Source organism: Plectropomus leopardus, chromosome 2 (assembly GCF_008729295.1).
Source record: "Plectropomus leopardus isolate mb chromosome 2, YSFRI_Pleo_2.0, whole genome shotgun sequence".
Classification (NCBI taxonomy): Eukaryota; Metazoa; Chordata; class Actinopteri; order Perciformes; family Serranidae; genus Plectropomus; species Plectropomus leopardus.
This window is the reverse complement of record NC_056464.1, coordinates 29,763,049-29,778,500: the sequence shown is the minus strand read 5'-3', so window position 1 is coordinate 29,778,500 and position 15,452 is coordinate 29,763,049. Positions and strand designations below refer to the sequence as shown.

General features: G+C 37.9%; 1 protein-coding gene across 2 annotated transcripts; it reads left to right on the top strand.

Moving 5' to 3' along the window:
* The first annotated feature begins 915 nt into the window (after positions 1-915).
* Positions 916-14,143, top strand: rab44 (RAB44, member RAS oncogene family). Of its 2 annotated transcripts, none has more exons than XM_042507951.1 (9): positions 916-5,953; positions 6,669-6,736; positions 8,777-8,865; positions 8,981-9,115; positions 9,199-9,280; positions 10,966-11,080; positions 12,123-12,221; positions 12,323-12,399; positions 12,536-14,143. In XM_042507951.1, exons 1-9 carry the CDS (start codon positions 1,331-1,333, stop codon positions 12,621-12,623), a joined length of 5,376 nt encoding a protein of 1,791 aa, XP_042363885.1. In that variant the 5' UTR covers positions 916-1,330; the 3' UTR covers positions 12,624-14,143. The 2 variants fall into 2 exon arrangements, with proteins under 2 accessions (XP_042363885.1, XP_042363876.1); XM_042507942.1 differs by having other exon boundaries at positions 8,978-9,115.
* Positions 14,144-15,452: the final 1,309 nt, after the last annotated feature.

Genomic DNA, 15,452 nt, shown 5'->3' with positions numbered 1-15,452 from the left:
CAAAACAGGAGCTGCCAACAGATGATGAACAAACTGAGATTTTCAGCTTATCTGAGGTCAAAGGTGATCATAAATCAGAGGACGCTGTAAACACACTGCATGAAATAGAGAAATAGTCCAACACAAATGCAAGAAATGCATCAAACTGATTACTCAACTAAAAGGATGGCACATTATGCCATAGAAAACTTTGAAGTCATTTCTGGAAACCTGACAGACCAAACTGAAGCCAGTGACACACACCAATCTGAGCTGATTGTGAAAAGTGCTGATGATTCTCCTACTAATCAGGACATGTTAAACCCTGATGACAAACAAGAAGAGCATCATACAAAAGACAACAACTTAAAGGCTTTGGAGCAGAAAAATGAAGATTATCATGATTTTGATACCAACAAACCACTGATCAGCGACATAGACAGAGGAAACACTGCACTAGGTCAGGTGTCTGAGCTGGAAGGCCGAGCAGACGATGATACAAAACCTGCTGAACAAACAGGTCGTCTGGAGAAAGAAGGACTCCTCTCTGAAATGGAGGAGAGTGAGTCATCTTTACAAACCCAGCAATCAGAAATAAATGCTCCTTTTGACTCCCACCATCAGCAAAATTACACTGACTTCCATCCACTTGGGAACAAGAAGAAAAACTGGGGTCTAGTCGAAGAAATAAAGGAAGACGTCATGTCAAGGACTCTGCAGCTGAATCAAACCAAGAGTCAACAGAGGATTTTGTTGGAAATTACAAGAATTACGAATTCCTTCAACAAACAGATATTACATTAACAACAGAGATAGCAGTGCAGGAAGAAATAAATGAAACCATGCTGGAAGGAAAGGACAAATTTGACACTGCTCAGACTGAAGATGTTAGTGATCAAGTTCATGAAAATGCAAATGTTGCCACACTTTTGTTGGCTCTGACTTACATGCAAGTTCAACAGTAGATCAGCAAATGATCAAGGAATCAAATTTCTGGGAGATACCAGATGAAGGACTTCCCAGTGTGTCCTCTGCACAGAAAAAGAAAGCAAGGAAAGAGAGGAGGACACAGAAAACTGCTCAGCCAGGATGAAAATGTACAAACCAACTATTTGGTGAGTGAGGACATAGAGTCTTCTGTTGCATCAGAGATAACCACAGATAAACACAACCCAGAGAGCAAACAGAACCCGAATCCAGTGTTGAACAAGAAATATCTTCATCAACAAAACAGGACCTGCCCACAAATGAGGAACAAAATGCAATTTTCAATTTATCTGAAGACAAGGGTGATCATAAGTCAGAGGACACTGTAAACGCACTGCATAAAGAGGAGATAAAGCCAGCCCAAATGCAAGAAATGCCTCAAATTCTTTGCTCACCTGAAAGTGTAAAACATGAAGCCACAGAAAATTCTGAAATCATTTTTGGAAATCTGACAGACCAAACTGAAGTCAGTGACACACACCAATCTTTATTGATTGTGAAAATTAATGATGATTCTCCAACCAATCAGGAACCTTCAAGTCCTGACAGCAAACTGGATGAGCATACTCCAAAAGAACACAACTCTGAGGTTTTGGAGCAGAAAAATGAGGATTATCATGTATATGATACCAAGAAACCACCAATCAGGGACATAGACACAGTAGACACTGCACTAAATCAGGTGTCTGAGCTGGAAGGCCGAGCAGACGATGATACAAAACCTGCTGAACAAACAGGTCATCAGGAGAAAGAAGGACTTTTCTCTGAAATGGAGGAGAGTGAATCCTCTTTAAAAACCTTGCAATCAGAAATAAATGTTCCTTTAGACTCCCAACATCAGCAAAAAGACACTGAATTCAACCCACTTGTAAACAGAAGGAAACTGGGGTCTAGTCGAAGAAATAAAGGAAGACGTCATGTCAAGGACTCTACTGTTGAATTATACAACGAATCTGCAGAGAACGTTGTTGGAAATACCAAGAATAATGAACCCTTTGAAACCACAGAAATGTCAACAACATCAGAGACAGCAGTGCAGGAAAAAATAATTGAAACCATGCCGGAAGAAATGCATAAAGTTGACTCTGCACAAACTGAAGATGTTGGTGATCAAGTTGAAGAAAATGCACATGCTGTTGCACTTGTTTGTGTTGATTTAAATGAAAGTTCAACAGCAGATAGACAGAAGATTGAGGAATCAAATTTCGTAGAGATACTAAATGAAGAACTTCCCAATGTGTCCTCTGAACCAGAAAAAGAAAGAGAGGAGGACACAGAACTGCTCAGACAGGATGAAAATGTACAAACCAACTATTCGGTGAGTGAGGACATAGAGTCTTCTGTTGCATCAGAGATAACCACAGATAAACACAACCCCAGAGAGCAAACAGAACCCGAATCCAGTGTTGAACAAGAAATATCTTCATCAACAAAACAGGAGCTGCCCACAGATGATGAACAAACTGAGATTTTCAGCTTATCTGAGGTCAAAGGTGATCATAAATCAGAGGACGCTGTAAACACACTGCATGAAATAGAGAATAGTCCAACACAAATGCAAGAAATGCATCAAACTGATTACTCAACTAAAAGGATGGAACATTATGCCATAGAAAACTTTGAAGTCATTTCTGGAAACCTGACAGACCAAACTGAAGCCAGTGACACACACCAATCTGAGATGATTGTGAAAAGTGCTGATGATTCTCCTACTAATCAGGACATGTTAAACCCTGATGACAAACAAGAAGAGCATCATACAAAAGACAACAACTTTAAGGCTTTGGAGCAGAAAAATGAAGATTATCATGATTTTGATACCAACAAACCACTGATCAGCGACATAGACAGAGGAAACGCTGCACTAGGTCAGGTGTCTGAGCTGGAAGGCCGAGCAGACAATGATACAAAACCTGCTGAACAAACAGGTCGTCTGGAGAAAGAAGGACTCCTCTCTGAAATGGAGGAGAGTGAGTCATCTTTACAAACCCAGCAATCAGAAATAAATGCTCCTTTTGACTCCCAATATCAGCAAAAAGACACTGTCTTCAAACTCACAGGGAACAGAAGAAAACTGGGGTCGAGCCGAAGAAATAAAGGGGGACAGCGTCTCAAAGACTCTGCTGGTGAATCATACCACAGACCAACAGAGGACTTTGTTGGAAATACCACGAGTAATGAACCCCTTGAAACAACAGAAATGACTTTAACAACAGACACAGCAGTGCAGGAAGAAAGAAATGAAACCATGCTGGAAGGAAAGGACAAATTTGACACTGTTCAGACTGAAGATGTTCGTGATAAAGTTAAAGATGCTGGCTTTGACTTACGTTCGAGCTCAACAGCAGATCAACAAATTATCAACCAATCAAATTTCAGGGAGAAGCCAAATGACAAACTTCCCAATGTGTCTTCTGTACCAAAAAAAGAAAGCAAGGAAAGAGATGCGGACCCAGAACTGCTCAGGCAGGATGTAAATTTACAGTCCAACTATTTTGTGAGTGAATCACATGTTGAATCAGGAGAAATAGAGTTCTTTATCACACCAGAGAAAAGCACCGAAAAAAGCAGCCAGAGAGAACACACTGACATTGAATGCAGTGTTGAGCAAGCAGCATCTTTGTCAATAGAAAAGACATCTGCAAATGAAGAACAGACAGAGCCAAGAGTCAGAGCAGCTCATCATTCAGAGGATGCTGTAGATGAAGTGCATGAAGAGGAGGTCAAGGCAACACAAATGCAAGAAATGCATCAGACTGATAACTCTGCAAATAAAGAGACTGGATCCTCTTTACAAGCACAGCAGTCAGAAATGAATGCTCCTCTGGACTCCCATCTTCAAGACGATTCTCAGAGTATCAAAGAGCAAACTCACACAGGCTTCAAGCCCACAGGGAATAGAAGGAAATTGGGGTCAAGCCGAAGAAATAAAGGACGGTTGCATGTCGAGGACACGACAAAAATATCATTAATAATGGAGACAACGAAGCAGGAAGAATTAAAAGAACAAGCTGGCCTCGACTTCAGTTCCACTGGGGAATTAGGAAAAATTAGATCATCTGTAAATGACGACCAAAACACAGAAAAGATGTTGGTGGAGGACACAATTTTGTCAAAGAATGTGATGGACATCAGTTCAATTGTGACAACAGACATTACTTCAGAGTCAGGCAAAGATGACTTTGTCAAACGTAATAAGGAAGTCAATGATGAAGAAGATAAACACATAAACGAGCCTGAGAGTTTGAGCCAGCTTACAGGATGTGACACTGTTAAAACAGACTTGATAACATCACCAGAAGTCTCGGTTTGGAAAGATGATTCAGACAAACAGAGTGTCTCATATCATGATGAAAATATCATGGCCAGGTCAATCGCCTCGGATGTTCTTGAGCAAGAAGAAGCCCTTCGGGGCCAAAACAAGGAAACTTTATCTTGTGACAAAGAAATTAATATGCAATGCACAAATGATACAAGAGGGGAGAGTTTAATGTATGAACGAGTCTCTGGACAGCGTGAAGATGGAGAACAGTTTGAAAGCCACAAATCCAAAGAAATTAATGTTTTACCAGAGATCACACCTGCTAAACTGTTTTCACACAAAACTGATGCTCCATCTGACGCTGATCTGGAGGAAAACTTCAGAGTAGATGTGTCTGAAGAAAGTGGAATTTCCAGCCAACAGGCGATACAAGAAAAAATGCATTTAGACGACAGTGAAAATTTGCAAGTCGGATCCAAACAGAAGAGGAGAAAGATGGGTTCTACTCGCCGGACTCAACTCAATAGAAAACCAGAGGAAAAGAGAGTAGAAACAAATGAAAGTGACTTAGACACAGACACTGATATGAGAAATCTTGTCAAGATGGAAGCAGCAGAGGAGCTACAGATGATTGAAGCTGCAGATGTATCACAGAATGAAAATGCAAAACCATCAATAAGTCCTGCCTCCCACAATGAACAGGTTGTTAATCTGGTGAAGTTTGTTCAGGGAGCTGATGTCAGGGATAGTGAGAGGAATGCAGATGTTGGTGTGGAGCCACAGAAAGATGATTTTACAGCCACTGACACAGTGGATATAACATCTGAGCTCACTGGAAGAAACTCAATAGATGTGTTACTGTCTGCAAATACTGAAGATACAAACATTTATGTCACAGATGAGAGCGTTTTGTCTTCATTTGAGATCACACAGAGAATGCAAAATAATGAGGAAAGGCCAGAGAGTGTAAACGTCACAAAGGACCAAACTTTGAAATCAGCAGAGGCGCCTGTTGTTGCAGATTTGGAAATTGTGAAATCTGTAGTTAGAGGAGGAGCTGTAGAAGAGCACATGAGTACCCGAGCTGGTGAACAAGAGCCGGATAATGTGAGTGAAGGAGCTCACAATGAAAATCTCGAGATGAATGCAAGCCCAAATCTAGGTTCAACCAGCAGGAGAAGAAAGTTGGGCTCCACCCGCAAGAATCTCGGATCACGAACCAACCGGGTAGACTTGCATCGAAAGCATGATGTGGATGATGAAGCAACAGACGCTGCAACTAATGTTGGACGTGAAAAGACCAAAAGTTCACCAGGCATCATAGAAGATGATCTACAACCTCACACAAAACACAAAGATGGTGGCTCTGACGAGAGGAAAGACACAGTGGAGTACAGCCACACCGGTGAGTCTCAAGAAAATCCTGATTCTCGTGGCCAACTAGTAGAAACAGAGCATCAAATACCTTCAGGTGATCTCCCTGCAGTACTATCTACACCTCCCAAACACGATTTCATGTCAGAAGCAGCAAGTAGGAGAAAAAGAAAACTGGGGTCCCACAGAAAATCACATGGACATCAAAGTTATGAAAGCCAAACTGCAGGAGGGGACAGAACAATAGATGCACAAAATGAGAAAGATGTCACAAGTATCACAGACCAAAGTGGCATCAGGACAACTGAGGAGCTGAAACGAGAATCTGTGGGCCTGGACAAAATATCAGAGGTAAGCAGCGAAGACTCATTCATATTTTTTGCAATTAAATATTTTCTAATGAGAATCTTTAATCATCATTGTTTCAACATTGTTTTTAAACTTATGAACAGACAACTGGTTGCAATGCTTTTTAGTAAGTCTATTAGTTATGACCAGTTCTTAGTGCACTTCTCAAGATTGTGCAGCTGTATCAGATTTATAATGTTTAGCCTTTAGCCTGAAGATGATTTGGCTGTGTTCTCGGCACACTGAGGCTATGTCATGCTGTGCTTCCCATCTGTTTGAAACCTCTTGCACACAGGTCAAGTGTTTGTTGCAAGAAGAACAAAATGACACAATGATCTAAAATGAGGAACATGTGGTCCACTCAACAGGTTTCGCATAGCTTAAAAGGAGAACATAAACATGTATCTTGCTTTTTGATCTGTACAATTGTGTGTATTTTTGTTGAAAGCATTCAGCTGCTTTTTATTCACTTCCAACATTTGTGGTAAATGAGTTTCATAGGAGTATGAAAAAGGTTAACTTACAACATAGAAATGGCCTTACACAAGTTTTTCTCATGACAAATGAATTTTTGAAATGTACATTTAAAAAAATAGCTCTTCTCTTATGCACAGGCATTTATATAAAGTCCTGGAAAACATGTCAAACACAACATTTAGATTGAAATCTGCTGTCACCTGATTAAAATGTGTTTTGGGGTTTTTTTTTGCCTGTGCAGGTTGATGAAAGTGACAAGGAACCATCAGCCAACATCTCAAAGGAAGGAGAGCACTCGAGGCCTGCGAGGTAAGTCTGACGCAGAGGAACAGAGATATAAACACTGCGTCCTTGTCCAGCTTGCGAATTATGTTGGTTCAACAAGGTATTTATCTGCCTGGCTGGGTTACTATCACAAAAAGAGCTTCATTTATTAACATGAAACGTCTGTACAATTATAAATCTTTTACAGCTTTATTTAAGCTGCATATTGGATCACACTGAGTAAACAGCAATGAACAATTAGCCGCAAAAATTATAATAGGGTAGAAAAGTATGGTTGTCTGGTTTTGTGTGTTGTGTGTATGGTTTGATAATGTCTGTTTTTGAAGTTTCTGGATGTGATAAATGGTGTAATTTTGGAAATTTTTATTTCGGAGGGCCAGCAGTTTGGAAGACATTTTATCTTCTCTTTTAATCTTTTTGAGAAAAAAAAATAGTTACAATTTTTAGAGAAAATAAATATTGCCAAAAAATATTAGAAATCACCCAAAAAATTAAAGAAAAAAAAAGTTTTATTGTGTTTTAAGCCCAGGTGATAAATACATTTTGTCAAATCAAATTGAATTTGTGGTCATTTCTTTTATGTACCGACGTTGAACTAATGACTAAGGAGATCTCGGCCCAGTGGCTGGACCAGTTGGGAACCATTGCTGTAGAGGTCCCTCCCCAGCCAACCAATCAAACTCCACCACACAGCAACATCAGCGCCCAGTTCAACCTGCCATCCAGTCTCAAATTAAGAGGGAGATAGAAACAGGGAGTGCAGGAGAATAATTCAAAGAAAACAGCAAGATATTGTCATAGCATTACAGTGTGGTCAGTCGGGACCCCAAATGTCCACTCCCTGACCCCAGAATACTTTAAATGTTGAACACAGTTCAAGTGTCCAACCAAGTCGTCCGCAGCTAGACAGGCACATTAACCATCCAAATGCCTCGTCTATACAGCAACCCAAACACACTCAACTGGAATTACACAAGCGCTCAGCAAAAGTAGCACGCACCAGGTCCCCAAAAAAATTAACCCTTGACACACAAAACAACCGAAAGTCACCGAGGCATGAGCTAGTATTTTCCACCAGAACTGCCAGACTTTAGCTGCAATACTCAACATTTAAAAGTAACCAACACACTGCTATAGAAACCCCAAGTTTATGCTATTTTTTAGGTAATTTTTTTTTAACTTTTTCTAATTTCTTGCTCATTACTTGCTCACCATGACCATGCAAATCAGACCAACAGAACTCCACCAGCAAACAGCTCAGTGACACAAACAACCATCAAAACTAAACAGACTTGCTTCACAACACAGCTGTATACATAAACCAAAAACAGCAAGCTTACCGAACTTGTCCATGTCTCCCAGCAAACCTGACACACAGCAAAAGCAGAGACCACAGCAGAGCTCACTGTCAAACCAGCACACAGCTGAACTAAATCACCTTATCAGCAGGTGCAGTCGAACATGATCCTGCTGCTACCTGAGGCACAAAGCACCTTTCACTTATACAGATACTGTATTTCCATTATTAATATTTACACAAGACAATAGGAATAAACAGAAAAATATAAAAATATAGTTATTATTCCACAGTAAGTAGTACAATATTGCACAAGAGGGAAATTGCATAGGAATGCTGAAATATAAAGTATACGTATGTATACATGCCAATATTATATGTCTGTTAACTCAATGAAACCTGAGCAAACTGGATTGATATCTTTCAAAAACATTGGAAGATCAACAAGAAATCACCCTCCCAAAAATAAATAAGAAATTAGTAAAAATTTACAAGAAAAATACCTGAAATAAGCAGGAAGAATAGAAAACATGAATGGTTTAATTTAGGTTGATAGAGACAAATGTTAAAGATAAAGACAAACTTTCGGGCATAGTCTGTAAAGTTTAGCAGATTCATCTTAAATTCATTTGTTAAAGAAATGCAAACATTTGGTGGTAGATATTGATATCTTTTAACTAAAAACTGGCCTGAATGTGACTCATTTTTCATATTCGGCTGTATTTGCTGTATTTTGTTTGAACTGTGCTTGGTTGTCTGTTCCTCAGTGCAAAACCACCTGAATCAGAGACTCCAGTTCAACATCGCTTTGCTGATATCCGCCTGGGTCAAGAGAGTCAAAAGACGTTCTCTTTGGGTAAATAATATATCAATTCTTCACACACAGCACTCAGAGATAATGAGAGAGAGAAGATTAATATGGAGAAATAGGAATATAATGTGTAAACAGAAGGTGTTTTTGTTTTCAGCAGGTAATTCTGAAGGTGCAGATCTCAGATCAAATGCTTTAAATGTGATGATGATTGGAGACAGCAGCGTGGGCAAAACCTCCTTCATAAAAAGAGCTCAGAGTGGAAAGTTTTCTTTAGATATACCCCCCTCAATTGGTAAGATCCTAATCTTCATCCAATGATTTTTACATGAATGTGTGTAAATATACAGTGTAATGTTACATAAATACATTCTGCAGGACTTGATTCCTGCAAGTGGACTGTGTTAGTGGATGGAAAACCTGTTGTGCTGCAGCTGTGGGATACAGCCGGTCAAGAAAGGTAAGCTTGCTTTTACAGTACATTACTGGGACACTTGCACCAATTATTGCTGATGAAAGCACTTTTTAAAATGCTTTTTTCATAATAAATAATATATTTATATTTATTTGCGAAGGGAATTAAATACAGTATAGAAATGTCACCATAATCTATATCCAGCATTAATGATAACTACACTAAACAAAAATTTAATGGATATCCGGCCAAATTAATATAAACAACATTAGAGACGTCTTATGGTAGTGAAATGAACACTCAGTTAACAGGCAACAGCTCTGGGGATGTTCCTGCAGTCAGCAGCCAATGGCACGCTCCCTAAAAACATCTGCAGCATTGTGTTGTGTGATCAAACTGCACATTTTAGATTGGCCAAGGCACACCTATGTGCACCCCCTCCCACCAGACCCACCAGCTGGGAACCACTGCTCTTCTCCTCTTCACACTTGGTCTTGCAGCACACTCACAGATACCTCTGATAAGGGTTACCACAGGCAGCAGCGTCCCTGAACACGTGTCAGATGATGTGCTCGAAATACTTCAGACTTCCTCAGCTCAGGCTGTAACTTGTTTAGGAACTGGTTTGCTGCACCTCAGCGGTGTTTTGTTCCCTGGTATTACAACAAAAGATTCAGCAGCAGCAGAAGTGAAATTAAGGTGTGTGCATTGTGAAGACACGTTGTGGTGGAATGTGACTAAGTCCATTCACTCAAGTACTGTACTTAAGTACAAAACTGGAGGTGGTTTACTTGAGTTCGTTCTTTTCATGCCACTTTCTACTTCTACTTCTAAATAAAAAAAACTATCAAGTTAATACAAGTAAAGCTGTTATGATAAGTCAATTAGCAGACTGACAGAAAATTAATTGGCAACTATTTTTGATAAAAATGTGAAGTCATTTTCTGCATTGTAATTTATTTTGAATAATTTTGAGTTTTTGGGGTGTTCTTTTTTTCTGGATTAGTTACTTTTACTTTTAATATTTTAGGTAAATATTCCTTAACTCCAGTCCTTAACTTCTTTACTTTTGCTTAAGTAACATTTTAAATGCAGGACTTTTACTTGTAGCAGAGTATTTTTTACTGTGTTGTATTAGTACTTTTACTCAAGTAAATACTTTCTCCATCACTTGCTGAGAATAAATGTCAACAGTGAAAAAGGCTGTCAAGGTTTGCAGGTCAGATGTTTACTGATGTCCCTCCGATGCCTCATTGATGTCAGCATCAAGACGTAAACACCAAATTATCGTTTGTGTTGTGAACTCATTTTAACCCAGTGTAAATAACAGACACCCTGTTCATCTGATGTGTGCCGGAAGCAGATATCCATCTGAAAATGCAAATAAAAGGACGTCAAAAGAAAAAAAAAAGCTAACTGTAAAATATAATATTATGTGTTACTAGAGTGAGATTCACTTGTTTGTTTTTGTGTGTTGCATTGTGAGGTCAGTTGCACAATCACAGTCTTTCCAGGAAAGATGTTCAGAGGGCTTCTTGGAAAAAAAGCTTTAGAGAACAAAAAGTCTCTGCAAACTCGACTAACCAGAATCATTAGGCTGTTAGACACAGATTTAAACTCCTTCGGGCCGCTAAGTCACAGTTCAAAGGTTTTTCTAACTCTTTAGTTAAACAAAGATGTCAAATTTCAAGACTTACTGTCTGTGACTGCATTTTTGATTTCCTTTGAAGGTTTCACAGCATCACAAGACAGATCTTCCACAAAGCCCAGGCGTTTCTGTTGATGTATGACATCACTTCCTCCCAGAGTTTTTCTGCAGTCAGCTACTGGGCGAGCTGTATTCAGGTACGATGCGCTGAAGCTAAAAATTAAAATAAAATAAAGTTAAATTAAAGCATCAGTGGTTGCTTGTTTAAATGTTGTCACCACACTGCTGGCTTTGTTTATCAATGTTTCTTTGTCACAGATGTTTCAGCTACAGGTTTTTATTTACGGCCAAACAAACTGTAAAGAAGCAGCAGTGCTCACCTGCCATACAAGTTTAAAATATAGATGTCAAAGCAATACTACAATGCTACAAGTTTATGACACTGAATCATAATCATAACTAGTTAAACTTTAGTAAATGGTTATTTTACTGTTAATTATGAAACACTGAAATGATAATAAATAGTATTTAGTAATTATTAGTAATGCTATAATTTATGTTATTTTAGTTTTTTGTTTATTTATTTTTTGTTTATTAAATATAACATTTTATAAACTATATTAAGTCTGTTAATGGTTAATAATTGTTTTTTAAACTGTCTGTAATTTCAATTGTTAAATTGCAAATGATGATTATAATACCCTGTAATAAATACTGTGTAATGAATCTATCAATTTTGCCAGTTTATAAAAAGAACAATTTATAGCTAAGTTATTAAATTTGCAAATATCTGATCAAGGAATAAGTAAACAATTTTAAAAACTCTGACCAGTTATTTGTTGCTACTGCTAGAGATACATGAAGATATTTAACTTTGGAAACCAGCCTTCAGTTAAATGTTTATACTCTTATTTAGTGGATTAAAACAGTCTAAAGTAAGAAATCACACAAGTCTGCTGAATTCTGTAAACAGCAACAAACACAGTGTTTACAGTAACTAAGCAGCATCTACAACATCTGTTATAAAAATGTCATATATGCACCAACATTACTTTGCATTACAATATTTATATTTGTATATTTTTAAACACATTTATTTTAGTTGAAAGCAAAGAAAATGAAACTTGCAGTAAAAAAGATTTTGAAGAATTTAGAGCACATGAGACTTCACTATCTGAAACATGAACCTTTCCGCGCGGTCAGATAAATCTGTGAACTGAAACTGTCTGTGTTTTGCAGGAAGGTGCTGCAGAAAACGTGACTGTTTTACTTGTTGGGAATAAAAGTGACTGTGCAGAGCGGCAGGTTAAAACTCAGGAGGCGGAAATTCTTGCTAAGGTATGAATCTGTGGTCTTATTTGTTTGCACACTTTTAGCTCATAATGAAACTAAATACTTCAGATTATCAAACACGCACACTGAAGGCAACACTTTTACAGGAGTACAACTTTGAATTCACGGAGTGCAGTGCCGCCACAGGTGAAAATGTGGTTCAGTCTCTGGAAACTGTGGCCAGGTAAACACACCGTCACATCACTGTCACTGACATTTCCCTCCGTCAGTAACACCTGTATGATTTATTCAAAGCATGTCCCTATTATACTCTTTGTGCTGTAATGTTGCGTGACATGTTGTTGTTGTGTTGTTGCCAGGATGTTGAGTCAAAAAGATGACACAAGAGAGGAAGCCATGGTGTTTCACAAAGAACCCCAAAAGAAAAAATCATCACGATGTTGCTGAACGAGATGTGTCTCCAAAATTCTGCTGACGGCAGAAACACCGTACCGCCTCTTCAGACAGTTTATTTAACCATGTTTTGGTTCTTTAAATAGATTTTTTTTTTTTACAAATTCTATTAATTTACACAGATGTATACAAGTTAAATTTGCTTAAACACTTAGATTTAGCTGTTTTATTTAATCTACCAAGCCTTACAAGTAAATTATTGATTTCGAGGACGATATAGAAGACAATTAAAGGGACAGTTCCCCAACTTATTTTTCCTTTACCTGTAGCGTTATTTATCAGTCTAGATTGTTTTGGGTTGAGTTGCTGAGTGTTTGAGATATCGGCCGTACTTAGTTTGTGGTGCTCTAAACAGCAAAAAAAAAAAAAAAAAAAAACTTTTGAAAAACCTAACAGCGATGTGTCTTTCCAAAAGTCATGACCTGGTTACTCAAGATAATCCACAGACTTTTTTGTGAGCAGTCTGGAGAACTATTTTCTTTCGACTGAATTGCACCCACCAACCGTGTCACTGTGCAGAAAGAAGTGTGCATCTATGATGTATTTTTTATTTTGGGGTGAACTGTCCCTTTAAGAGAAAAAGAAATATGGCAGTAGTGGCATATAATATGATTCACTCTTTAAAATTGAACATTTTTTTCACTGGGAGTGGAAGCCACAGAAGTTGTAAATTTGATGCTTACTGAATACCTTCATGTATATATGTGCTATACTGCGCAGCTGATGCAGGCTCTCTTTAGAATCAGTTGATTTAAAAATAATTTTGTATCTTTTATATTTTTTCTCTCCTGATATATAAAAGATTTTCCCAACAAGAGCACTTTGAAATTATCTAATTAAGTCAATATTTGTAGTAGTCTTGTACAGACTGAGGTTTTTTCATTTGAAAATTCATGAACTAATCTCTCTCTTTAGTACCTCTGCAATTTAGAAAAGTTTCTCAGGTTGTTAGTTAAAAAAACCCCTCCATATTGTACAGTTATTGAGTTTTGTTTAATTATGTATAAACTTCATGGAAAATGTATATTAAATGTCTGTTTAAATATCACTGTTGCTTAGTCTTAACAAGCAAATTACCCCTTGGAAGTTACAAAACATGGCACCAAATTGTTATTAACAAGGGTTTGCTAATTTCTTAAGTATTTTATATGATAAGTATTACTTTATATAAAACATTTCAGTGTTTACAAGCAACTTGTGCAATATGTCTGTGAACTAGAGCATCTTTCCATTGTTTCTGTAGCTGTTAAGTACACCGAGTCAATTACATTCAGTTGGTTTATCATCTATACTAAATGAAGTTTTGGCATCACGGCAGTCGTCACACAGCAGCCAGATAATCATAAATGCATTCCATGCCTCCATAATTAAAGGCAGCAGTAGTAAAATAATTATTTGATAATTATTTTTAAATGTTATTTTGTATTTCACTATAAATTGTGTGGCTAAATACCTTTAATCAAATTGTTCTAATGTTGTGCCTTACGTTTAATAAACCTCCAGAATGACGCCTGCATGCTCACATACTTCATTTGTGTCCTTGTGAAAGTTTTATGTTTCCAGACTGACAAAGACAACAGTGTTCCCACGAGAACAACTAGTCCCTCAATGGTATGAAGAGCATGACAACAATGGCGCCACTGCAATAACCTCATCACATCCCAAAAGAGCTTTTGTGGGGAAACTGAAACACAGAGATAATATCTTTTAACATCATCTGAGGACACAGACCATTACACCAACTCTGATATTAGTGGCTGGCTCCGACCTCAACAGCTACATTCGCACACCAGGAGAATTAATCTTCTTGCCGTCAGTCAGATAATTCAGTTTTATGCTGAAATATGTAATATGTGTAACTTTGTTTAACATCAGAAAACATGATAACATTTTATTTTTTACTGAGACCTTAATTTCAAAATTATTTCCAATAATTTTCCTGGAAAGAATAATTACATTTGGTAGCAATTACAGGGGATATGGACAAATTGTTGCGTAATAATAGTCGACAAGCCTCCAATTAATTGCTGCTGTAACCTAGAGATATTTAGTGACACAGCAGGTCAGCTAACAGAGAGATTGATTTGATCTGATTATAGTGTCATGCATAAATCATATGCACAGCCCAAACAGACTTACGAGAGAGAGAGAGATACCAGAGTAGTGACATAAATCACAAATAATACTGACCAAATAAAGCCTCCCTGAGTGACTCTGGGAAAATGCATGAAGTGTTCATTCAACATAATACTCTCAAGAGCTGTCTGATATTTGAAAAACCCAATAATAATTTTATGATTGTGTCTGTGATATATAGGGTCATTTTGGTGAGTTGTATTTCAGTGGGTCTGCAGTTTGGAAGGGTTGTTTTTTATTATCTTAATTTGTAATAAAAGGCAGCTGTCTGTTGACTTTTACTGCTGTGGTTTAGAGATAAGAAAGCTGTTAAACAGCAATTTCCACATCTTTTTTCCACATGGGGGAGTGATTGTGCTGATAAAGACAGCACATCATGTTATCTACAGACCTTCAATGGTGTTTAACTTGTCATGCAAAAGCCTGTTTTTATGGCACCAGACAATTTGATCTGATGCAGTTTAAAGAAGTTAACTAAAACTAAACTAAAACTAGGTGTGGAAAAATATTTTAACCAAAACTTAGGTCTGACATTGTAGCCGCGCTGACCATGCATGCACAAGTGCAAGTGTGTGTATCTCCCTGACTAGCTCATCACCTCCACTTTTCACTGCGCTCATACTGTGCTGACCACTGAAGCGCAGCACCCACCCTCCGCTTTCCTCCATGTTAACACTGTTAGCTCTA